Source organism: Myxocyprinus asiaticus, chromosome 37, assembly GCF_019703515.2.
Source record: "Myxocyprinus asiaticus isolate MX2 ecotype Aquarium Trade chromosome 37, UBuf_Myxa_2, whole genome shotgun sequence".
NCBI lineage: Eukaryota > Metazoa > Chordata > Actinopteri > Cypriniformes > Catostomidae > Myxocyprinus > Myxocyprinus asiaticus.
The window spans coordinates 5,390,670-5,417,305 of NC_059380.1; the positions used below are offsets into that span (position 1 = coordinate 5,390,670).

The following is a 26,636-nucleotide window of genomic DNA, read 5'->3' on the forward strand; positions in this document are numbered from 1 at the left end:
GAAGTTCAGGTTGCAAAGAGGATTTCATGTGACTTGTTACACATGTCCGGGTCAGTATCTGGATTAAAACTTGACGGTACCGGTCAGGTCGGGACCTCTAGCTAATATATGTGTAGCTAGACTTTGAAATTACAAGATAAATGCTTGAATCCCTGCATTAAATCATTGAGGTTGTCAAAGATATTTTAAGAAGCTCTCCCCACATGCACAGGCCAGAATACAGGAGGCATAAAGAGGGAACTAGGGTAAAATTCTCTTGCAAGCCTGCCAGCAGGCCCTGGCACTAGGCATAGAGGCGGCTGGCATTGGCCTGTGTTTTCTGGAGACCCCACATAGTTGTGCCAAGTGATCCTGGCCTCTGTTTGTTTCTGTCACACTCTCTCTATTTCTTACTCTGTATAGGAAAATGTATTATTAATATAGTTCAAATTGAGACAAAGAACAGGTGATAGACTCTGATGTTTACAAAGTCATTCATTTTATACTGTGCTGCCATGTTTCTGTCCTCGGGCAGCATAAATATGGATCCAGCATTAGCATAATTTAATTTCTTCCATCATGCTAGACAAAGAGAAAGTTACCACCTGAGCATAGTTTTATAATTGTGTGCGTGTGCGTGTTCTATAATTTAAAAAGACATTCCACAAAAAAAAAAAATAATAATAATAATAATAATAATATTCTGTCATCATTTACTCACCATCATGTCACTCCAAACCCGTTTGACATTTGTGGAACAAAACGGGAACATTTTTGAAGAATGTTCACATTGCTCTTTTCCAAATAAAGAAAGGGACTCTCATGCTCAAAAAATGTCAAAAGAGCATCATAAATCCAACATAAAAGTCAAACACTATATACCAAATCTTCTGAAGTCATTCTACAGCCTTGTGTGAGGAACAGACTGAAATTTAAGCTATTTGTCATGAAAAATAGTCCCCTCCGCTGTAGCTCTCAAATCTCATTCACATTTCTAGGTATGCTGTGCATTTGGTGTCATTGACATCTTTTTTGGAGCTTGACAGCCACTGTATACTTTCGTCGAAGGAAGAAAAAGGGTTTGGAATGACATGAAGGTGAAATAAAGTCATAATTCTATTTAAAGAAAATGTACAATACAATAAAATTTCTGGCATTAATCAAAGAAAGAAAGAAAGAAAAAAAGAAAAGAGAGAGTGAGAGAGAGAAAGAAAGAAAGAAAGAAAATTACACCTACAGAGAGTCTACCTTTAGCTGACCTAGTGATAATTAGCGCAACTTTGTAAGTCCTGAGTGCAACACACATAAAACATCTATCCTGCTGAACATTACAAACCTAAGATAATCAAATTATATGGACAACCGTTTGATAGAGTGAAAGACACTTCTTGTTAAGTTTACAAGTATATATCGCATACACTAAAGCAGAATGGTACATGCACCAGGGACTTCACTGCCTGGCCTAAAGTGACTCCAGATGACTCCATTGTGGTTTCCAGCCAACTTGCCAGCGATCAAGACACATGCGTTGAGAACTAAACAACCCAAAGAGCAGCCACAGAAATGAGTCAAAGTCTTGACCTTGTCCAACAGGGAAAGCCCTTTTCTTCACCTTCAAATGCTAATCGCAACATGGCCTCATAGTCTAGCAAGCCTATGATCACCCTAACCCTCCCTCCCCCTCGAGTGTCCTACTCTTCACTTAACAGCTGACATAATTTCCCAAATTAGTTGCCACTTAATAAGGATTCTGACAAGAGTTTTGACGGGGCTGGGGGAGAAAGTCAAGCCTCTACAATACCTCCATTCCATCAAACGAATCAAACGACTAATTAAAAAAGTGTTCTTTTCTTGCAGCTTTTGTTCTTTATTCCCATGTAAGTCAGCTGATACAGACTGAAATGATACAGGATAGGATTGTGGTCATTAACACTTGCACTATGTTAGTGGGACTTGCTAATTTAGAGGAATGTGGATGGCTCTGAAAGTACATGTATCTGAGATGTCTGTCAATGATAACAACACCTTAAAGCAGGTAATGTTTTCTGTATAGTTACAAGAGAAAAGTGTTTTTATCCATCACTTTAGCTTGATCCTTTTAAATAGGCAGATATTTCTTGGGTCATGGGCAGCCATTGACCTTACCACCTTTCTGGATGGCCCATTCTTCCATTCATCAGAAAGTGGGGTGGGGATGAAGGGTGTTTAACAAGAGAAGACAGAGTGTAGCATCCCCTTGTTTGTAGCCTGTCACTTTGACTAATCAAATTAGGAATTAAAAAAAAAAGACGGTTGATAATGACAGACTGAGTAAGCAAGGGCACAGCATGATGGAAGGAGGAGAGGGGTGGGCTAAAAAAAAAAACGGCCTTTAAAGGAAGGCCTCCCTTTGTGCCATCTCGGCATCTCTACCACTCTTTCATCAGTGGTAAAGAGGAGAACCAAATGAGACATAATAAGAGACAAGCGATCAAGCACTGAGTGTGAAATTAGAAGAAACGTCTTAATTTCCGCAGCTTTTTCCATGGAATCTCGGTTGGAGTGTGGCTAAAGGGTGACCGTGAGTTTTATGTAAAAGAGCGAATCAGCATTCAGCATTAATTGGGGAGTTGAGCCAAGATTTAGAAATGTGGCAAACCCCAAAAAAAAAAACAAAAAAAAAATATGCAATGCTCCAAGGCCTGTTTTTTATTTTATTTATTTTTAACTATGGAGGGTTGATCGTTTGCAAAGAGGTCGAATTTTCAGAAGAAAATACAATAACAAAATGTACATTTAATGGCTGTGTGTTTGGAATCAGTGCTGTAACCACAATAAACATTAAGGGTGTGATAATGTAATTACATTTCATATTGTTTAAAAATGGCTGAAGAAACTAGCTGGGTGAATCTCACAAAATCTGTCAAGAACATGTCCACATAATTTTAAAATAAAACATTTTTACTTTGAATTTTAGAAATTATATTTTGCATAAATAAAATAACATTTTAGGACCATTAAGACTTTTTGTATTGTGGCAATATTTTCATGAAAATTAAGCTCCCCATTACTGCAATGCAAAAGAAAACGTGCATTTTTTTTTTTTTTTTTGCTTTTTTTTTTATGTGGTAAAATCATTTTAGCATTATACTGAATTTCAACTGCTGTACTAAATTTAATTCATGGTGACAGATTTTTTTTTTTTTTTAAATCAATTATATTTTATAATTAATATAAAATAATAATCATATTTATTTATAATATTATTATATTAATAAATTAAAATATTTTACTAAATTTAAATATTATAATATTATTATATTCATATAATATTTAATTTTTCTTCGTGAAATTCACCCAACTGACATCAAAGAAGATGATCCCTTAGACTCCTTGGACTTCCTCCTGAATCTATGGGTAATGTCCCTTTCACGCAAGTGTTTATGGACATTTATCGACTCAAGTGTGTTAGGAGCCAAATGATGAGCCTGGCTGCCCTCTTTTGAAGTCTATATTAATAGCTCAGAACGTAGCATAGAGGTGCACTTTAGAGTTGGTGCACCACTGGTTCAAGGCCCTATTTACTGGCACCCAAATACAAAAAGCACCAACAAAATTATGGCACCATTAGGTCTAAGGGCTCAGGCTATGCTTTGAGGGTCACACGCAAATATAAGGAGGACCATCACAGAGACTGCTGGTGCACAACCTAGAGCTTCGGTCCACTGGATGGGAACACAACCTGGGACTTATGGACCCCACATGGTCCAGATATGTTGATCCTTTCAGTCATGACAACAGAATGAATGGATTCTGTGTTCCTCTTTTCTTAACCTTATGTAGTCCTGAGACAGACTGGACATTGATGTCTATATTAATAAGTAGTATTTGCTAAGACATGCATCACTAGTCAAGTTACAAATGTAATTTATGTGAAAAACCGGAATATCGCAAAAACTATTTACGAATAAAGCATTGCTTCCATCACCATGTGTTTTAGAGAACAAAATAGTCACTTTTGGGGAAAATGGCGCAAAGTAGAAATAAAAATGGAATTTGAAGGCACTATGGTTCTTTTATTGAATGTAATCAATTCCTTCTTGTGGTTTAGACGTGCAGACCAAGTGCTCTTATGAACTTTATGTTTGCTAGCGTTCAGCAGCAGATGAAATTTGACATGCTATGCGATTATATTGAAAATATTCTCTGGGCAAATGTATTCACATGGCTTGTTGAGACAAATTCCCATGACTTTTTTGATGCATGTCTATAATCCTATATATTCCATAGTAATATATTTGGTAAATTTGTTTACTTATTAACCTCAAGCAAGCATGTACGTTTTTGATGCACATTTTGTAGATTTTATTTGCATCTAGGTGTTTCAATCCAGCATTCCCAAAATTTGCATGACAAATATGTGGATGGAAACCCAGTTAGTATTACTGTTCCTATTGGTTAGGGTTGGGGATTTGAACCTTGTTGAGAAAAGGGTGGGTTATAAGCGATCAGATGATTTTTACCTGTAAGACAATAAATTGAGCAAAAAAAAAAACAAACAAAAAAAACATTGAAATAGGGACCAGAGTATCATTTGGGGGTGGGCTCATTTGTGACCAGTTAGCAACCATCCAGAACAGCCTAGCACCCACACAGTAACACACACAAACAAAAACACTCAAACGTGGCACAGGCAAGAACTACATCAAATTTTGTTTGATATATTTAAACAGCAAAACTTTTAAAGACCTATGTGCATTGGCCTTCCGTCTTGCTGTTTTTGCACGCAAGAATGCGTCCTCTGAGAAGGCCCCTAAATTTATCCTTAACGATGATGACTCTTTGGCAAGTGTAATATTTTAGCTAGCTATATGACTAATTTAATGTAAATAGTGTCTTCATTTAACATCTAATTTATATAAATGGTGATTAAAAAATTGGAAGTCAGAATTAAATTCGAATTGCCTTGTAACTTGCTCTGGGAGAAAGAGACCTGTGATATATTACACAATGTTTTTGTGGAGAGAACTTTTAAATCGATAACTCCCCTGCCACCCAAGAAGAGAGAAAGTTCAACTGAGCTGTAATCTATAAGTCTGCCTGACAGAGGCTCTCTCAACTAGACTGACACAGCCGAGTGGAACCGCGTGCTTGTGCTGAATTATGAAACAGGCTAGCTCCAGGGGACGAAGATGTTGGCCGCGTTCACGATTTCTGTTATATTAACTGCTCAGCCATGACACGGCTCTGAACTTTTATTTTGACTTCAGCATCTTTTACAAATAAACAGTCACAACCTTGTGACATTTACATGAAGCCGGCAATTAAAGCTCTCCCAGGGTTGTCATTTGTATTACAACATTTGTAACTAGTAGAATGGTGCTGATGAGGCCTTCTATGAAATATGCTGACTCCACATCCCATTGCAGTGCTGATGGCCTGTGTGTGAAGCATTTCTTGGACAAATACGTTGTAAATCTACATAAATAATTCACACAAAGGGGAGAAGGGGAGCATGTATGACGGCTCCTCGGGGACAGTTACCCAATTTGCAGTTGTGGGAAATCTGACAGCCAGAGACACATAGAGACATCTGTCCTGAGGGGACGTGTGGGACAAATGACATCCAGATATTTGAGTTAAAGTGCAGTGGGACTGCAACCCCAAGTGAGGTACTGAGCTCCCCACTGTCAGTAAGAGTGACAGATAGAGAGAAAGTGATTGAGAGAAAGGCAAAAAATTAGACCCGACCTATAAACTGAGCTGTCTTTGGCAGTCAGCTTCAATTACCTCCATCCACTGGTAATGCACAACATGTGAAGTTAGAAAAACAAGCTTCCTATTGCTTCTTTAACCCTTGTCTCTCTCCTTCTGGATCATGTTTACATATCTCCCTTCATATAAATCAGGGACATGACAAAAGAGTCACGCTGCCAAGGACTGCTTGTTTTAATCTTGATATGTGACCACACAGAGATTTGATTCTGTGATGAAGGGACCCCATTACTGTTTTATAGACTAACTCAAATTGATACAGGGCATTCCGCAGTGGAACTGATTTCAGGACATTTCCCACAGCAAATGCTTTTTAGGCCAGCTCTAATAAGTTTTTGTTGGTGTACATATTATAACCAGGCATTGACGACATCATGTAGCTCATGTCATGCCATTCAGTAATACTACAACTGCATGGTTTTAAATAAAAGCACAACAACTCTTTAAAAGATTGGTTAAAAGAGAACCTTTCTTTTATATTCTCTCTTCCATGAACTACATAAGGAGATGTTAGGTGGTATGGTAGTCTCAGTCACCCTTGCATCTTTTTTCCATAAAATGAAAGTGAATGGTGAACGAGGCTATATTTTCACCCAACTTCCGTTTTAACAGTTTTAAAACTCCATTTTCAATTTCCTTATGTAATTTGTTTTCTAAAGTATGTGGTTTTGGAGAGCCTTTCGAGTGTGGATGAGAGGCGTAAACGTAGCCAAATCAAATGAAAATGTATTAGTGTGGACATGGCCTAAATGATGACAGAATTTTCATTCCCTTTAACGGCAGACCCACATTCACGTTAATAGCAAAAGTCGGTCAAATTTCATTCCGTTGTTCATTATTACTAGAAAATCAGATGGTAGCTGTTCATTAGCATGTAAAGTCACAGATGATGAATGATAGTGTTTTGATCTGAACCTAGAGGCAGTCTCGACGGAGCCACACTATTACCACAATTAGTTACACAAATGTACTGGCTTATTTGCATGTTCTGCATCAGTAAGCAACAAGTCGAGATGAATGACCATAACTGGGTTTTAACACAGACGCATTTATACACATTTGTAATGTCCACTGTAACGGTGTTATCTAACTAAGCCGGTAATGGTTCAATTTGCAACATTATGAGGATGTGCACGCACTATAGCAGTTACAAATTAAGAATAATTTTTACATACCACCGTCTATAGCCCTATTCGGACAGGACTAGTTTCTCCTGAGGGGGTTAGGGAAATTCGTGTTTCACAGACGTACTTTGTAACACAATCTCTGTAAACATTTCAGAGCAAATCTGTGAAAACACTTTCAGTGCTGCATAATAAGTGACAACGTAGTGCGTTTTTGGATACATCCTTTTTACGTGCCCTTGAAGAAGATGAAACTACTTCAAGCTTTTGCGGAGTTAAATTGTCAAGATAATGAATTGAGAGGTTCACACTTATCTCTGTAATATAATCCACAAGCCTGCTCAGAGATGTATTATTGAAAGCACTCTCGAAAAGAAGATTTTCTCAACCACTTTCTTTCAGATTGTTTTTAGACTGAACAGTAGCTAACTATCTGTTGTGCTTGATTCTGTTTTTTATGTGAAATAAAGTCTTGTATGCTCATTTAAAGTAAAAAAAAAAACAAAACAAATGTAGTCGAAGGAATATTCCGGGTTCAATACAACTTTATGCTTGCATTTGTGGCATAATGTTGATTACCACAAATATAATTTCGACTCGTCCCTTTGCAAAAATCGAGGTTACAGTGAGGCAATGGGGCCAAATTTTTGAGGGTTTAAAAGTCAGAAATGTGAAGCTAAGAATTTTATGAAAGTTTATTTGTGTTGCTTTGTCATGGCAACAAATATTTCAAATAGATATACAGTAACTTTACACAAAAAAGGTTAGTAAGTGATTTCATCACACTTAAACCATGTTACCATGCATATTGTTTACACCTTGTGGCTATACTTTTCACTGTGAGTATTTAACGTTTACGGATTGGGCCCAATCGTAAACCAGATTTTAGCATTTTTTTTGTTTTGTTTTGTTTTTTAAAGAGGGACGCGTCTACATAATTTTTGAGGTAATCAAAATTATGCCACAAATACTGTCGACTGAGCATGACCTGTATTGAACCCGGAATATTCTTTTTAAAATTTCAAGGTATCCTTCACTATCTAGGATGTTGTCTTAAAACATAGCCACATTTCTGCCCAAAAATGAATAGAGTCAATAAAAGATAATCCTATCAAACATTTCTTTATTGATATTCTTTAAGACCTCTGAAATGTTAACATTTAAGTTTCAAAAGGTCTGATGATGTGCAGGTCCCAACAAGTCTCGAAACATCAGATCCTGCCGGAAGGCGATGACAGCAGGGGAGAGGAGCTAAACCCCGTACAGCAGGACGGGACCTAAACTGGTGGTGTTGAGGGAAAGCAACGCAGCGTATCGAACAATGAGAGACAGCTGTTGTACCTTATAAGGCATAGGCTAGATCATGATTGGATGAGATGCCAGAATTGAATGAATGGGTGACGTAATGCTTACTACAAGTCCTCTGCATGAATTATCGCTTAAGGCTTCCATTTCCATCTACATAAAACGTCAAGAGGTTGAAGTACATAGCACAGTTCACAAGAATGAATGAATAAATGAATGAATGGATGGATGAGTGAATGAATGAGTGAACCACATCTGGATTTTTTTTCCTTGACAGCTCTGCAATAGGGGTTTGTTTTGCAAAGCTATTCAGTGCCATGAGAGCCAACTGTTGATGGAGTGCTCTATATTTTGACTGACACTGATACTTTAGTTAAGCCTACATGGCTCTGCATGGGAGTAAGACAATAACTTAAAGCCTCTCTCTCTCTGTAAGGTTTACACAATCCCACCTGTTTAGTGCTGCTGCGGGGAACCACCGTTGTACTTAATGTGTGCTATTTCTACTTAGCGACTATTCCCATCTCATTTCCTTCAAGAAAATGTATCCGCTCTTTGAAAATATGTGGTATCAGTAGGGTTGGGAACCGAGAACCGGTTCTTGTTCAAAACTGGTTCCATTCTTTAAAAAATACCCGAATCGTATGAACTTCATGACTTTCGGTTCCATTAACGGTTCTCCAGTGTGCAATTTTCCGCCGATGTGGCTGGAACACCATCCTCAAATACTCTCACAGTGTTTCCAGCAGTGCATCTCTGCAGCAGCGCTGCCCTATACTGACTATTCAGCGTAAAAACACACAGTTCTAGCAGCGTATTTAATTCCCAATCAAACGAGTCTCGAGCCTGCTCTTTTCACAGGACAAAACATATACGCTTCCGGTACAGTTCGATTCCTGAAATAATTATTCAAAGGAGCCGGTTCTTTTGAATCAACAGCGCAAAACATATGGTGCATCCGGTATAGTCAGATTCCCAAAAGAACCAATCTAATGAGCCGGTTCTTTTGAATCTACAGCGTGAGAAATACAGCACTTCCAGTATACAAGTAATCTTATGCTGATGTGCAAGTTATCAATGTCCAACTCGTAAATAAATAAGAACTGTTGAAGTCTCACAAGCCTGAAGTACAAAACACACACTAAACTGTCTCTGGAACTGTTACTGTTTATTTAATGATGACCTGCTGTGTCTATTAAATCAAGCAGGGCAGTTACTGACTGGTTTTCCTTATGACAATGTATAATTAAAGATACACAAGTTTTGTTGTAATAAGTGTACTTTTATAATAATAAATGAATTAATGAAATATGCCATCACATTTTGTATTGGTTTAGATTTCTTTATTTAAAATAAAGTAAGGATCTATTATTGGATTGTAATATGTCTCTAAAAAGTCTGCAAACACACCTTTCACAAGAAATGTATTAAATGTATTTCTGATTTGTTACATCTGCTCTCTAGAAATCTGAGCTGATCTCATTATTTGGTAACAGACAGCAGAGGGTAGTAAATACAATATGAACTGCATTTCTCATTTCTAACTAATTATTAAAAAAAAAAAAATTATAAAAAGAATTACTGGAATCGTTAATGGAACCGTTAATGAACCGGAATCGTTAAGAGGAATCGGGACCGGAATCCTTACGATTCCCAACCCTAGGTATCAGGCAGCAGAATAAATGAAGACTAGGGTACGTGGGACCGATCACCAGCATTCCTTGCTGAAGAATCCATTTCCTTAAGAGACACTGGGGCCATTTTGGAAGTCTGCATTTTTAAATGTGTCAAAAACAAGTATAACTTCTGCATTTGAACACATTTCAAACTTTATATTTAAACATTCCTTCTGACGTGTGTTGCCATCAACAACGGTACTGAAATAATTGGACTTTTGCAGTTTTGTTGCAGTTTTGAGTTGCAAAGATGAAAAAGATGTGGTGACGCAAAGCGTGTGTAATTCCATTTCTTTTGTTAGAGAGAACGAGGAGAGGTGAATCTTTTTTGTACAGATTGAATCCAGATCCTCAGACACTGAGACTTTGGACCTCTTTGTTCTTTTATATTGATTGCTCCAATCAGTACAGAAAGAAAGCTGTGTGCCCTCAGGTTCGAAGAGAAGACGGTGAGCAAAATTATATCTCAGGAACTTTGAAGTTGCACAACCACAGTACTCTATCCTCTTTTTCTCCCTCACTTTTTTCCTTTTTTTTCCCTCACAGTCTTCCTTTTTTACAGCTTCCAGACACACATGGTATAATTTGAACTATCCCTCAAAAACAGACACGGAAGCAAAAATAATTGAATTGAATAGGGGGTGGTTTTTCAGAAATGCACCAGCAAATTACTCAGGAATATAATTTTCTGATCCGTTCGGAAGAACCTGGTGTGGGGGAGGAGACAACTAATTACTACCTGACCAGCAGGTGCTGGCCAGGCATGAATCTAGATGGATGAAACCCACTCTTTGGGGCGCTATCTGGAAATGAATTGCATATATTATCGCTCTCATGTTCAACAAAGATATAACAATAATGGATATTTTCACGCCTGCCTTAAAGGAATAGTTCATACAAAAATGAAAAATGCTGTCATCATTTACTCACCCTCATATTGTTCCAAAGCCATCGAACACAAAAGGAAGGGTTAGGCACAATGTTAGCCTCTGTCACCATTCACTTTCATTGCATCTTTTTTCAATAAAATGAAAGTGAAGGGTGACTGAGGCTAAAATTCTGCATAACATCTCCTTTTGATATACAAGTTTGGGACGACAGCTAGATTAATTGATTAATCGCAATTGCAATCGCAATATAATCGCGATATGAGCGTGTGCAATTTCTAAATCGCAGCAATATGCAATCTGTGGTGTTTAATTCACTATTCTCACTAATTCGAAATCTCGCTAATCAAAATGCAGTTCGCAAAAAAAAAAAAAAAAAGGACCAGCGAGAGAATAGAACAGAAATCAGGAAGGTGAATAAAGAAAGAAAAACAAAAAGCCATAAAGAAATAGCTGAAGCAATTTTCTATCACAAATTTTTCTCTCCTGAAATGTCTTTTTGAAAACTGACATTTTTAATGTAAAATGTATGAAAAAAGAAAAACATTTGCCAAAATTGCAATTAAAATCGCAATATCTAAAAAAAAAAAAAACAAAAAAAAAAAATCACAATGTACACACTCACACACACACATATATACACTATATTGCCAAAAGTATTCGCTCACCCATCCAAATAATTGAATTCAGGTGTTCCAATCACTTCCATGGCCACAGGTGTATAAAATGAAGCACCTAGGCATGCAGACTGCTTCTACAAACATTTGTGAAAGAATGGGCCGCTCTCAGGAGCTCAGTGAATTCCAGCGTGGTACTGTGATAGGTTGCCACTTGTGCAACAAGTCCAGTCGTGAAATTTCCTCGCTACTAAATATTCCACAGTCAACTGTCAGTGGTATTATAACAAAGTGGAAGCGATTGGGAATGACAGCAACTCAGCCACGAAGTGGTAGGCCACGTAAAATGACAGAGCGGGGTCAGCGGATGCTGAGGTGCATAGTGCGCAGAGGTCGCCAACTTTCTGCAGAGTCAATCGCTACAGACCTCCAAAGTTCATGTGGCCTTCAGATTAGCTCAAGAACAGTGCGTAGAGAGCTTCATGGAATGGGTTTCCATGGCCAAGCAGCTGCATCCAAGCCATACATCACCAAGTGCAATGCAAAGCATCTGATGCAGTGGTGTAAAGCACGCCGCCACTGGACTCTAGAGCAGTGGAGACGCGTTCTCTGGAGTGACGAATCACGCTTCTCCTTCTGGCAATCTGATGGACGAGTCTGGGTTTGGCGGTTGCCAGGAGAACGGTACTTGTCTGACTGCATTTTGCCAACTGTGAAGTTTGGTGGAGGGGGGATTATGGTGTGGGGTTGTTTTTCAGGAGCTGGGCTTGGCCCCTTAGTTCCAGTGAAAGGAACTCTGAATGCTTCAGCATACCAAGAGATTTTGGACAATTCCATGCTCCCAACTTTGTGGGAAGAGTTTGGGGATGGCCCCTTCCTGTTCCAACATGACTGCATACCAGTGCACAAAGCAAGGTCCATAAAGACATGGATGAGCGAGTTTGGTGTGGAAGAACTTGACTGGCCTGCACAGAGTCCTGACCTCAACCTTTGGGATGAATTAGAGTGAAGACTGCGAGCCAGGCCTTCTCGTCCAACATCAGTGTCTGACCTCACAAATGCGCTTCTGGAAGAATGGTCAAAAATTCCCATAAACACACTCCTAAACCTTGTGGAAAGCCTTCCCAGAAGAGTTGAAGCTGTTATAGCTGCAAAGGGTGGGCCGACATCATATTAAACCCTATGGATTAAGAATGGGATGTCACTTAAGTTCATATGCGTCTAAAGGCAGGTGAGCGAATACTTTTGGCAATATAGTGTATATATATATATATATATATATATATATATATATATATATATATACTATATGGCCAAAAGTTTGTGGACACCATATGTGCTTGATGAACATTTGATTTCAAAACCTTAGGCATCAATTTCCCCCTTTGCTGTAATAACAGCTTCCACTCTTTTGGGAAGGCTTTCCACTGTACTGTATGTAGTAACATGGCTGCAGGGATTTGCTCTCATTCAGACACAAGGCTATCAGTGAGGTCAGGAACTCGATGGGGCCTAACTTACAGTTGCTGTTCCAGTTCACCCCAAAAGTGATCAGTGGGGTTCAGGTCTGGGCTTTGTGCAGGCCAGTCAATTTCTTCTACGCCAGACACAGTAAACCATTTCTTTATGGACCTCACTTTGTTCACAGGGGCATTGTCATGCTGGAACAGAAAAGGTCTATCCCCAAACAGCTGCCACAAATTTGGAAGCACACAAAGCCCAAGCCATTACATAAAGAAACATTACAATTTTTCTTTACTGGATTTAATGGAGTAAACAAATTCATTAATTAGAAGGGGGTGTCCACAAACTTTTGGCCATATAGTGTATATATAGCAACAGTGAGTCCGTGTTAGAGAAAGGAGCTCTTATAAACCAAACGCTGGTGGGACTTGTAACAAAAAAAAATTATTCGCGTCTGTTGTCAGCTTTTTACCACATGGATGGTCTGTTGACGTTCCGCTCAAATGTAACATAATTTCAACTTTGTACACGTTGCCGCCAAGCTTCTGAAACGTCAGCTAATGATAACTAAACAATTTGGAAGAGTTACATTTCCATCGGCAGTGTCAGCACTAAAAGCAGAACGAGACGAGCTTTTCATTTGGATTTCAATGCGGCACTTGCTGCCCTGAAACAAATCACTTGCATTCCATATTCAAAGTGAAAAGACAGCCTGATGACGATAAATATTGTGGAGGATGAGGATTTAAGAGATTTAATGCGCATTGCAATGAATAGTAGTTCTATTAATAAGTCAACATTGCACTTAGACTTTGGTAAATGTTTAATGTTACTATAATTGGTGCTATTTTAGTGAATTTTCCATATTTCCATATTGCACAGCCCTATTTGGAGAACAAGAGGGTGAGAAAATATTTAGTTTTGGATAAACTATGCCTATAAGTGCATCTTTGGGAAATGAAGTAGAAATAGACGCTTGTTAATTTAGAGATACATTTAAAAGAGGACTTACACTGCTGTCACTTGTCCCTGACACAGGATATACGGTCCAGCCCAGCTCTGCGGTCGCCGTTGTGGAGTCCATCAACATTTCTGTGGAAACAGGAGTAAATATGCAAATGTTAAACGGGATATTTCCAGGTCATGTTCTGAATAATGGTCAATGCCTGTGAGTTCATAGACTTAACAACAACGATTGCAGCCAAAGTATCTAGCCATCTATCAGTGTTTCCCATTAATTACCTAGACTGTGGTGGCCCTAATTTGTCCCGCCACAGATTCATAATGAACCGAAAATATTTTTACACTTCTCATAATAACGTAAAAGGTCTCTAACGTTGTGTTTTGCGCCGTTGCTTTGGCAAAGCATCTCTCACTCCCAGTCAGTCAGAACCAAGGCATTTTAAGGACACAACATCGTTTGAGGTTCGTAACATTAACTAACATTACCGTATCCACTGCAGTTATCCACTAGTCCAAACACAAATGTATCATTATCAATCAGCAGGGCTCAAAATTAACGCTTGTCCGGGACAACTGGATTTTAGAAGGGGCAAGTGAAAGAGAATTTTACAACCAGACAAGCAGACTGATTTAAACATCAATAACAAAAAAGTAACCGGCTATATTTGTGATAGCCTAGGTCTGTGTCACTTATTAGAAAGTTCATATTCTTATTCTGCTGTTGAAAGTAATCCAGAGCACGTCATTTTATAATTCGAAAGCGATCTAGTAACAGCTGTGGCCTGTTTGATTGACAGGTGGCCTATGTGTGTGTGCTGAACATGTGCATGTGTTCCGAAAATGATCATGCTAATGCGCGCCTGAGTGGTCAAATACATTTCAAAAGTCCTCCAAAATGCTCGTCTTGGTGAGGTATTCATATAAACACAAAGTGTGATGTCTAAAGTGAAAGTGAACAGCGGAGGAAAATAGCGGATTTGTATTAAAATCTCGGACTTGTAATTGTAAATGTAAGCTAATAGACCTGCTGCTGTCTAGTGTGTCATTATAATAATCAAACAACCATAACAAGAAAATGAGAAAACACTCACTGCTCTTGACTACATTTAAAAAGTATTAATGTATTATAATCATACAGTAAAGACCAGTAGTAGTTTTATGTTGCATTTCATTCTGAATTTTTCCTTGAATACTTGATAGCCCACTGCTGTTAAAAACTTTTAAAGCTGTTAAAAAGCATTTATTATTTTTAATGCATTTCTATTCATTGCTGTTTTTTATTGTTATTTTATTACTGACTGTTTACTAGTCTTGAATAATTAAGAACCTGAAACCATTCTTCCATAATTAACATATTAGTTGCTGTTATTATTTGTTGTGGTTTTGAAGCTGATATTGAGAATCGTCAAATTTCACTACAGACTACTGAAATTTTGGTACTGTGATAGTGTATAGCCTTTATTGTACATGATAGATCTTGCTGCAATAACATGATGAAAAAGTAGATCTCATTCCATAAAACTATGAGCACCCCTGCTGTAGATGATGGCGATCAAGGCTTTTCTTTATTTGACTACCATACGTAACATAAAATAATTATCATATGACAATAGCCTCCTCCCCTCCCCAGTGCAGTTTACATTTCTGTCACAGATAATTGAGTTGACTGCATAGGTACACTATTAGGTTGGGCATCGGTCGTAATTTTAGGAAACATACAACAGAAACTTTGACATGTTACTTGAGCATGTAACTTAAATGTCCTTTTTTCTCTCCGGATAAGTAATGTTTTTACTCGGACAAGTGAATGAACAATTTACTTGTCCGGAGGACAAGCACATGACAATGCTTAATGTCGAGCCCTGCAACGTACGACAGCAAACAGATAAAGTTACTGCAGAAGTTATCATTGATAATTAACATTAATCTAATGTTAGCTAAGTTAAGTAACGTTTACATTAGCTGTCAGTCTCCTCGCTTATGTCGACTGACATATCTGGCTGCTTGTCATGAAAAACAATGTATAATGTGTGTAACATTATATCTAGCTAGCTAACATTAGCTAATTATCTAATGTTAACATTATTACCAAAGGCTCTGACAATGTAACTATTTTCAGCATCTGAGGAGCAAGTTGGCTCATCATGTAACGTTAGGCTATTTGTAATGTTATCTAATCAAGTTGAAATGACGCTACTGTTTTAAGCTTAATGTTTGTACCCTTGATTTTCAGATCTTGAGCATTTTAGAGAGAAGAAGAGAGAGCGAATTCGACCACCAGATGAGGAAGAAACAGCTACAGAAGTAGCTAGCTAGGATAGCTAGCATAGTTAGATGGCAAGTCAATAGCCAAACAGATTATTCATTGGCTTTTGTCAAGAAATAAACTGGAGTAACAGTGGAATTTTAACGTAACTTGTTTCTTTGTGCAGAAGAGACAGCACGGGCAGCAGGAGAGACAGCCTCAGCTGACTCTTTTAGAGGGACAGACATTCAGAGGGGGGCAGCAGGGCAGGTACATCCTATAGGGGCAGCAGGGGAGACAGCCTCCCCTGAGGGAGAGACAGCAGGTGATTTTGGCATCAGAGAAAGGGGCAGTAGGTCAGAGTAGTTTCAGTTCAGTTTTTGAACTGTGTTAAACTCCATCTCATTTACCATGCTTTGTGGGTGTGACTTTTTTGCCGTGTCATCACCATTCATATCTATAAAACCAATGTGTTTATGATTAAATTACTACTAGAGCGCAAAATTGTTTACAAGAGCACAAAGTTCTTCATAGATCTAGCCTCTTAATTTTGCTCTCAAATTGTACCAGATTGATGCATTTAACTTTACAATGTACAAAATTTTCTTATGGGGAGAATGCCTCCGGACCCCCCTATAGGGTCTGAGGTCCACCCACCAGTCTCACAAAATCCTGTGGGAAACACTGCATCTATCTTCTATTATCAATGAACAGTAAGGGAAGTCTTTTCATCCTCCTGCTAATGTTGTCTCCAATGTTTCTGAGAGGTTCCTAAATTACAAATAACCCCAGAAACTAGATCCAAATGAGATAGAAAGAGGTTCTGACATTAACACCAAATATAGAACTTTAGCTTTTTTTATCCTCAGTCTTTGCCCAAGCAAATGCTGCGGAAGTATAATAAGCTATGAATATTTCATAACTCAAAGTGCATTAACATCATTCTTTATCCAGACATTTATAGAGGCATGTGATTCCAGTTAACCAACAGCTCCATAAAATACTATCAACATGTTTGACACGAATCAGCCTTAAAGCTGCTTCGATATTAGAGCAGTCTCCAGTAGTAAAGATGAAAAGTGCTGTAAAATCAGGAAGGGAAAGGAAATAGTGGGTTACTGAGTTCTGCTTCTCCGCTGTGTGATTCAGCCAAGATATTTTAGAGACAACAGCCAACTATCTAGATCTTCCACGGCAGAGGTTACAGGATGTAGGTTAGCAGTTGGACAAAGATGAGATAACCACTGTACACACCATGTAGCAGCATACTGATAGTGGGAAAAGCAAATCTTTTACAGACTTTGCCTCTGCAGGCAAATGGGAATGAATATCCACAAATACGCATAATGCACGGTTCTAGCCATATCTACCCATGAGAGACACTAAAACTGTGTTCAGACTGACTTCTCTTAACATAGAGCAAAGCTTGTTTTGCACTGTAGGCATGTACTGTGCGTAATGCAAAATAATGCTGAAATCATGACAATGCACATTATGAAAAAATAAAATAAACATCATACTGTATAGCTGAATTTTTATGTACCAAGCACTACGAAACTGGCATTTAATTTGGTTTGTGTATACAGCATGCTCATGCAAAAACGTGCAAGCTGAGGTTCTCAATTACTGTGACTCTCTATAATATAATACAATAGCTTTCCAAAATATATTTTGAGAAATTACACTTACGTTTAATATTCATAACTTTGAAAAATATGCAGACTGCCTGGCATGCATGTGTCAGTGAGTATACAAGTGAAAAAAAGAGCTATGAATTGCAACACAGGTGCTGCTGCCTCTTATCCAAAAATTCAGCATGGATATAATGGCCTATAAATAACACAGAGCTAAATAAATAGCCCCTCTATGCAGATTTGCATCAAAAATTAATTAACTCTTCTACAGTTTGTAGAAATATAGAGAGACACCTTTTCTGCATGTCTGCATTGATGCTGAAGCTTTGAGTGGCACTGAAAGGGAGAGAGAATTGAGAATTGTAATCAAACAAGAAATCACCATTTGAATCAGTAGTAATAAGTCATGTTCCATAATCCAAAAACAATCACTTCAAGTACTCCAGCTGTTCTACGTCAGGTCAGACCTCCAAGCAACAGTATTAGTCAGCCTTTCTGTAGCTCTGTGGTGAGACACTGGGTCGGAAAATAAATTCTCCTAATTACTGGAGGCCAGTTACTCTATCCGCTTCTGATTAGTTGGTGTTAAAGAATATTTGTGGTCAAAGAGAACACATTTTGCTCCTCGGGGTCCTAAGAGGCACATGGATGATAGTTCTCGGTTCAGAATGGCCGTTAGACATCCCCTGTGAATAATCCATGTTATAGCATTGATGGCTTAATTAATTTCCTCTAGTAATTAGAGTAGGAGAAAGTTGTTAGGATTTTTGGAAACAATGTCGCTTGATGGGAACGGAGGAAGTTTAGGTTTTATCACAGTCAAAGACAACTGTTTTGATTTCCTTTTGCAAGCATTAGAGTACAAAACTCCTTTCAGAGGCTCAGCTTGAGGCCAACATAATTACTTGTGTTAGCTATCGGAAATACTTATTAATTTACACACTTTTCATTAATCTTGCATTAGGCTATTTGAGCATTTTAAATGTGCTTTAAGGGCTTAAGACGGGGCCTTGAAAATGATAGCGATTTTAGGGCTGTGCTGAGGAATGAGTATGTAACAGATAAAGGATGGGCAAGGAGGAGGCGGGAACCGGCTGAACACTAAACAAAGTTTAATAAGAAAGTCAACATAAAACAAACATAAACACAGACACACATGCAACGTGGCCACATGCGTCTCTCTCTCTCTCTCTCGAACTGGCACCTCCGGCTCCCCTTTATCTCACACTCCCGCTGATCAGCTGATTCAACGCTGGCCATGCATCATGCACGGCCTGGCCACGCCCCCCTCCTCGTCACAGAGTAATTTTGGTGGCCTAATCTCATGAAAATGATGGGACTGTGGTGACATTTTTGCAAAATGACATTAGGTGGTTCATTACACGTATTGTGGCCGTTCCGATGTGATATGTTCACTGTGTGGTGCTAAAAGTGAGTTAAATGTTCTCCCAAATAAATGAGGTTTTTAAGGTAAACCTAAACCTTAAACCTAAACCTAACTGATAGTGTCATAAAAGGAAATGCGAGATGAAAAACGCAATTGTTAAATCAACCACGTCATTTTGTGGTGCTACATTGACACTATCGGCCAACGTTTCAACTTGCATGCTTTTATGGACTCTTCGCATCGCAAGTGCAACGATCTGCTATCTCGCAACTTGATGATCACACTCAAATACGCTTGTAAATGTAGTCTAGTTGGTTATGTAATGCAAATATATCTGCCTAAGTCATGCTCTATAGTAAAAGTGTTTTGATGTCCTACTATAGCATTGTGTGAGGAACAGAGGGAAAAGTACGTGTTTATGAAGCCTCTAGTGTGCATTTCACCTGGAAAATGCCGCAATATATACAACAAGCCATTTTGCAACACAGAAGGTATAGTAACGTGATTTCAAGGGACTAGGTTGCATTTTGAGTAAGTCTATGCACCTCAGATTCCCTCCTTATATTGTAGGGAAATCCAAGCTTTCAGTGAACAAAGTACACATGTGCCCAATTTATTTTAATGGCCATATTCCATCTCTAAGACTCAGATTAATCTATGCCAGCATATTATGCATTACATTCAATTATCACTGTTCATCAAATTGATACTTAGACCAATCAAACTGAGTTTGTATAGCCATTGATAACATCATGTTAGGTGGAGCTCTGCCTTTAGTTGGTAGGTGGTGGATTCAAAATACAATTACAGGTCATAATAAACAATGGCCAATAAAAAAGGTAATTTTATAACCTAATTTTAGAGATGGTCCTCTATAAAGCACTGTGAGTATATTGCCTAGTGGTGAGGTATATTCTTTCACATTGGCCTTTCATAAGCTACTGCTATTTGCAGTCTGGAAGAGTGATGCACTGCCTCTCCTGTACTCTACGATGGATAACCTCCCAACCAGAGGCCTCTCCGCTCGCATAGCCAAGCTTTAGATTTACGACTCCCCACAGTTTCGGCCATACTTCACCAGTATGTCTTGCTTCTTGCTCTACATCCTTTGTGATGAGGTAAACCAGGGGGTCTACCAGCTCCACAGGACTCTCTTGTGGACTCTTTTTGAAGACAGTGGTGGATACGGCACTGTGAGGATTAACTGTGTTTACACTCACACCATTTCTGGAGGTTAATGACAAAACATTCCAACCTGGGCCAAAGAATAAGCTTGAGTCATAGTAGAGCTAAGTGCAGTAATATCTCAGTCTTCATCAGACTCAGGGGGACACGTAAGTTTAAGCATTTCAGCAAGGATGATTTTTTGGAGGCGTGCATTTCCAGGCATCATGAATATGCAATGAAGGGAGGAGGTTTTCAATGGCCTGCAATAGTGAGCGCTGTTCTGATAAAACTGCCTAAACAAAAAGCATGCTAAGAAATTCACAATGTGAAGGAGTTGTCTGTGTAGCATTAGACATTCCAAGGACTTTCACTAGGTGTTTTCAATGAAGCACTCCTTGCTCATTGCAGAGCTGTTCATACAGTTCTTCCTGGCATTTCAAATGAAGGTTAGATAGGCCAGCTGTTCATCACAAGGCTGTAAACAAAGGGAGACTCTGAAAACAAGTCCACGTTAATTGATAGGAAACAGGATCCTCTCTGACCAGGGATTACAGCTAAGGAAATTGATTGGTTAGAAGCTATACTCCAGTTCCAGAAAAAGTGGCACCAGTTAAAAAAAAACTACTTTTGAAAAGGCCAAAGCAAGTTCTTTGGGGAACACTGCCATGTAAAATGGCCACAGGGATCATTAACGGGAGATCTGTTTATTTGGAGAGGTGATTAGGGTTTGGGCTGTAGACTGCCACAGAATGCCACACACACTCTTTAGATGCACAGGCAGCACAGGACTTTGTGTACCTACCTCATACAGACACATTATTATATATATATATATATATATATATATATATATATATATAAATATTCATTTGTCTTAAGATGCTTATTTATATCTTCAGCTTTAGTGTGAATTAAGTTTTAGACTCCCAAACATTCCTTTTGCAATTAGAATAGAATAGAAGAACAGGGAGCCCTGCAACAGGTGGCATGGCCCCCACAGAGCAACTCAGTGAACATCGAGTCAGTCTGAGATTACATGAAGAGACAGGGGCAATTGAGACAGCCTAAATAGATAAAGGAACTGTGGTGAATTCTTCAAGAAGCTTGGAACATCCTATCTGCCAACAACCAAGAAAACTATCCAGGTGTACTGTATATATATGAAAACTAAGCACTGAATATATACAGTAGTGGCGTCATTTCCACCACACACACACAAAAAGTGTCAGTGAATAGCATGCTTGAGGTGAAACAAGTGATGAGACAAGTGATGTTTGAAGAAAACAAATTAAAATCAAGGTAAATTTCAATTGTGAGCAGAAAATTTTATTGGGTGTCAGTACCAATCACACTTTAATTATTTCAAATAATGCAAAAAGAGTGATTTTTTTATTTATTATTGTGTTTATTTAGGATATAGAAAATGTTAGCTATGAAATTAGCCTTAGCAAGAAAAAGGACTCGGACATTTTTTTAATTTTTTTTTTATTTTTGTTTATATTTAATTTCTATCATGGTCATTTCACCACGGTCATTTCCACAACTGAATTCTATTAAACACAATACAGATTTTGAGATGTGCTGGAAATGACACTGTGGTGGGAATTTTCATGACTTTTGGAAAAAATTACAAAAATGACATAAATCTCCTGTGTTGCAAGTACATACACTGTTAGACATCATCAATATATAATAAAAAATTAAAATAAAAAGCTTGAGTGTAAAAGTTTTTAACAAGACTTCTAGAAGTTCACAGTGCTAAAAATATGTAAAAGTGCTGAAAGATGAAGAAACACCCAGACACATTTTCAAGACTTCAATGATAACCTTTTGGGCCCGTTTCAAGTTAACATCAAGAATGAAGACTTGGCATGATGTTTGTCCACTGCTTGGCAGTTGCCGATATCTCTATTACCTGTGCATGTCTGTGTCTGATTTGATAAACTCCCTAGAGAATACTACCTAAGGAGTGGCTGCACTGACTCTGACTCAATTATGTGGGTTTTGGGTGGGCTGGTTATGACTATGACAGTACTATTCTGCTAAAACTTGCAGAGGTGGATGTGGAGAAACTGACTTAAATGTTTTGGCATTGAATGCTTAACAAACCTCCCCTTGCCCTTAGATAGCCCATGGCAATACTTCCAACAAGTGCCAGCATCAAAATAAATGCACAGCTGTGATTCACAGACCAGCATTTAGAAGCACATATCACACTAATGCCATATTTATTCCCAATGTGCATCATTTTCCTGTGAGAACACAGAATGAAGGCTAATGATTAAGATCCCCTCCCACAACTGCACTATGATTAAGAGTAGCAGCTCCCTTTGTATGTTTGGCTTGGAACGTTCGTAACATTAGTAGTGCAATGCGGTGCGCGATTTGCTTAGAACAAATCCTTTGATGTAGAGACATTTCCTCATTAGTAGCAGCAGTACGTCTCCCTCACAAAGGAACATGTAGGCCTGTAGCAGCAGGCACACACTCAAGCACAGATGAAAGGAGTCATCTCCGCTATGCAGCCATTTGTTTCTCATGGGCATGTTCTCTCTCAGAGACACACCTGAAAAAGGAAAGCTATTGGATTTTCTTTAAAAAAAAAAAAAGTATCGTTTAGGCGTGTGAGCAATAACCACATTGCTGTTACTGCTATTCAGGCAAGTAAATACTTTCACATACATGGCAAAAACACACAGAAAAGGTAATTGTTGCAGGATCAATGTAACACTACAATACTGTTGCAAATTACTGAAGGGGCCGGGGAAATCATTTCATCCGAGTGACGTGTAGTGATAATGGTGTTCATATGTCACAGTGAAGGGCAAAGGCCTGTGTGGTTGGGATGATGAGTGAGCGCCGCTGCAAAGTTCTGACGTGCCCCTAGCCATCCAGAAATCTTTCAGCACAAAGTGGGTCAATTAGTTGGAGTACACATAACCACCACATTACAGAATGGCTTTGTATTGCAATTGAGTCCGTATGCCCAAGCATACGGCACCCAGATCGTGCTTAGAGAATGGGGCTTAAACCCAGAAGGTGGCAGATACCCAAACCTCACCAGAATTACTTTAGGGGCTTCGAAAGAGCAAAACAGACTCTGCTACGCTTTACAAATGTCCATGGAAAGGTCTCACTCTCTTGAGGAGATTTATGAACGCTCCGGGATTACTCATGGGCTACTAAATGCTGAATTCAGGGGTCAAATGATGATGTAGGGAAGTGTGGAGTGATGTGGCAGGCCAGGCAGAAGGAAGGCGGACTCAGCCAGCACAGAGTATCAGTGTGTTTCAGAGGAAGAGGAAGCAGGCGGTTGATTTTGGCAGTGGGTACTGCCTTGTGAAATATGCTACCGCACAGTCGGCGGAGCGTTCCTGACTGCTTGACAACATGATGTAGCTCTGAATTCCCAGGGTTCAGTGCGGGACGGGCTACAGTAATTCTCCTTCCTTAAAAATCAGACTAGCACATCATTCAAGAGGGCTAAGCATGTCAGAGTTGAAAAAGGAGATATAGAGGAAAGTCAAGAAAATGGCACAAGCTTTTTATCTCTTTCTCACACACAGTAGTTAAGTTTCCATTCAAGTTGAAATATCGTGAAAACCATTAGCGAATAAAGCAGCGTTTTTATTCTATGCGTTTAAGAGAACAAAATCATCACTTCTGGGGAAATAGGTGAAAACGGAAGTTGAAGTCACTGTGGCTCTTATATTAAATGTAATAACAAACAAAACACTTGGACAAACTTCATGTTTGCTATCATACAGCAGCAGATGCATTATTTCTATAAGCGAGAGCATGTCAGAGAGTTCTGGAAGGTAATAGTAGCCAATTATTTTGATGACAGGCTTTGGCATTTCAGAAAAACCAGAGCAACATTTGAGATGCTATGCCATGATATTGATATTCACTAAGCGACTTACGTATTCACAAAGTCACATAACTTTTTGGTGCACATCTATATTCTTATATATAATATAGAAATATACTCTGTAAATGTGTTACCATTATAGCTTATACACGTGACTTCTTATCGAATAGGGCTGGGAATCGTAAGGAATTTAATGATTCCGGTTCTGATTCCGAATCCTCTTAATGATTCCGGTTCCTTAACGGTTCCAGTAATTATTTTAGTAATAACTTGGAAATGAGATTGTATTGTATTGTATAGTTTAGTGTGTGTTTTGTAGCCTAATTTTGTACTTCAGGCTTGTGAGACTTCAACAGTTCTTATTTCATTTTGAGTTGGACATTCATAACTTGCACATGAGTATAAGATTACTTGTATAGTTTCGTGCTGTAGATTCAAAAGAAATCCATTTCATTAGGATCATTCTTTTGGGAATCGGACTATACTGGAAATGCCGTATGTTTTGCGCTGTAGATTCAAAAGAACCGGCTCCTTTGAATAATTCTTTTGGGAATCGAACTGTACCGGAAGCGCATATGTTTCGCGCTGTTGATTCAAAAGAGCCGGTTCGAGATTCATTCAATCGGCAATCAAATTCACTGCTAGAGCTGTGTGTTTTTCTCTGTAGAGTCAGTAGATGGCAGCACTGCTGCAGAGATGCACTGCTGGAAACACTGTCAAAGTATTTCAGAACGGTGTTCCAGCTGCATCAGCGGAAAATTGCACGCAGGAGAACCGTTAACGGAACCGAAAGTCACAAAGATCATACGATTCCAGTATTTTTTAAAGAATGGAACTGGAACCAGTTCATGGTTCCGAATCTTTTTATCAAATAAATCTATCCACATCAAGCAAGCAAAGTATTTTATGCGCATTTTGGAAACTTTATTTGCACCTTGGCCTTTCCATCCAGCGTTTTTTTACGCAATATCCCAAAATTGGCATAAAAGTAGGTGGACGGAGACCCAGCTATTGACAGACAGCCCAGGACGTGCGTGCACATACTCAAAACAAGTAAGACGTCCTTGGCTACTCTCTAATTTGTGTCTGTCTCAAGGCCAGTCCCTCAAATCAATCGCAACGCCTCTTTAGCAGCTAGCTTAAATGGGTTGGTGTTGCTTCGGTGAAAAGCTTAATTATTTACTTTGAATGTGTCTCACAAGGGGACTGCAAAATAGTAATTGCAAGCTGTGTTTGCTCTCTCTCTCTCTCTTCATTCTCTCTCCATTCTTCAAACCCTCTTGCTTGTTCAAAGATGTGGCTTCAGATGATTGGCTGTATCTAACAACACAACGGAGAGTGGAGAGATTCACAGCTCATGGATTAAAACATTATATTCTTCTTGCACATCCATTTAAAAGCGCTGAGCTCTTTCCGTGTTTCAAGAATATGTTTTTGCAGTTAAGGAGGCTCAATGGTGTGCCGCCAACTTGTGAGACACTAAGGGCCTGAATGTGTTTGGTTCTGAGAGAACACCTTATTTAAAAATCACTACAGTTGTTGCAATGTAAATCAAGTGTCATAAATAAAAGCATTCCACAGTTTGATTACATGTATAAATTTAATGATGGTGTGCAGGAAGATTTGTTTTTCTAAGTGAATGATAAAATTCCAGGCTGTTTAAGATCAATGTATTTTGACAGTCTTGCATCACAGCAAAAATACCTGCGAGGGAACTGACATTGCACAGAATCACAGAAAAGCGTCTACATCAAGTTGACAGGTTTAGAAACATCACCATGCATTGAGCTGATGAAAACGATAATTGCTAGCATCTACTCCTTGCCCACAGGCCAAAGACCAATGCAATAAATGATTAATAATGTGTACATTGTGCATGCATGAACACAGAGGAAACCAATTTGACATGCCTGTGTGGTTTGGAGGCTTGCATTACATACTGGTTCCTTTCTTCTGGATGAGCTTGGTTTCCTAGAATCACATTACTACTGTATACCTACAGTTTTGCAAATTAATTTTATGTCACTCGTTGTACGTATCGCAGCAGTTTCCTGGAGAAATTAACACTAGAGGCGCTCCAACAATAACGACTTTTATTCACTTTCACACATTTCACGAGTAAAATGGCATATTATCAATTCATGAACACTTACTTTTCGCTCTGCTCCTCATACAATGCTATCTTATGACATTTACTATAGTGCATGTAAAGAGTTACATTTTAATGTTTGCATTAAATAACCAACTACAAGGGAGATCAAATTGTGCAGTAGCTCAACTGATAGAGCATTGCTTTGCGTTACTTGCAATGCAAAGCTGTGTAAGAGTCCTGAAGAACACACATGAGCTAAAAGTGTCATAGAAGCACAACAAAATTATGTGGTTACTTTAGCAGTGGCGTTTTTAATCTCACATCGGTTAGCTTTCAGGTTTCAATTTTACGGTAGGGAGGCATGTTTTGTTGTTTTAAAACCTCATCTGTTTGGGAGAACATTTAATTCTCTTTTAGCACCACTCAGTGGAAATTTCACCTCAGAACTGCAGCGATACGTGCAATGAACCA

At 38.7% G+C, this 26,636-nt stretch overlaps 1 protein-coding gene across 2 annotated transcripts in view; it reads right to left on the reverse strand.

Moving 5' to 3' along the window:
- The window catches only part of LOC127427574 (ephrin type-B receptor 2), a 217,435-nt gene that overhangs the window by 129,814 nt on the left and 60,985 nt on the right, over positions 1–26,636 (reverse strand). Inside the window, exons 1-2 of one of the 2 annotated variants that reach the window (XM_051675234.1) lie at positions 13,843–13,896; positions 1,452–1,460 (exon numbers count right to left, since the gene is read on the reverse strand). In XM_051675234.1, coding sequence (XP_051531194.1) covers positions 1,452–1,460; positions 13,843–13,896 — 63 coding nt within the window. Of the gene's footprint in view, positions 1–1,451; positions 1,461–13,818; positions 13,899–26,636 lie in introns of those variants that run through there. The other variant, XM_051675233.1, reaches the window with a different exon arrangement.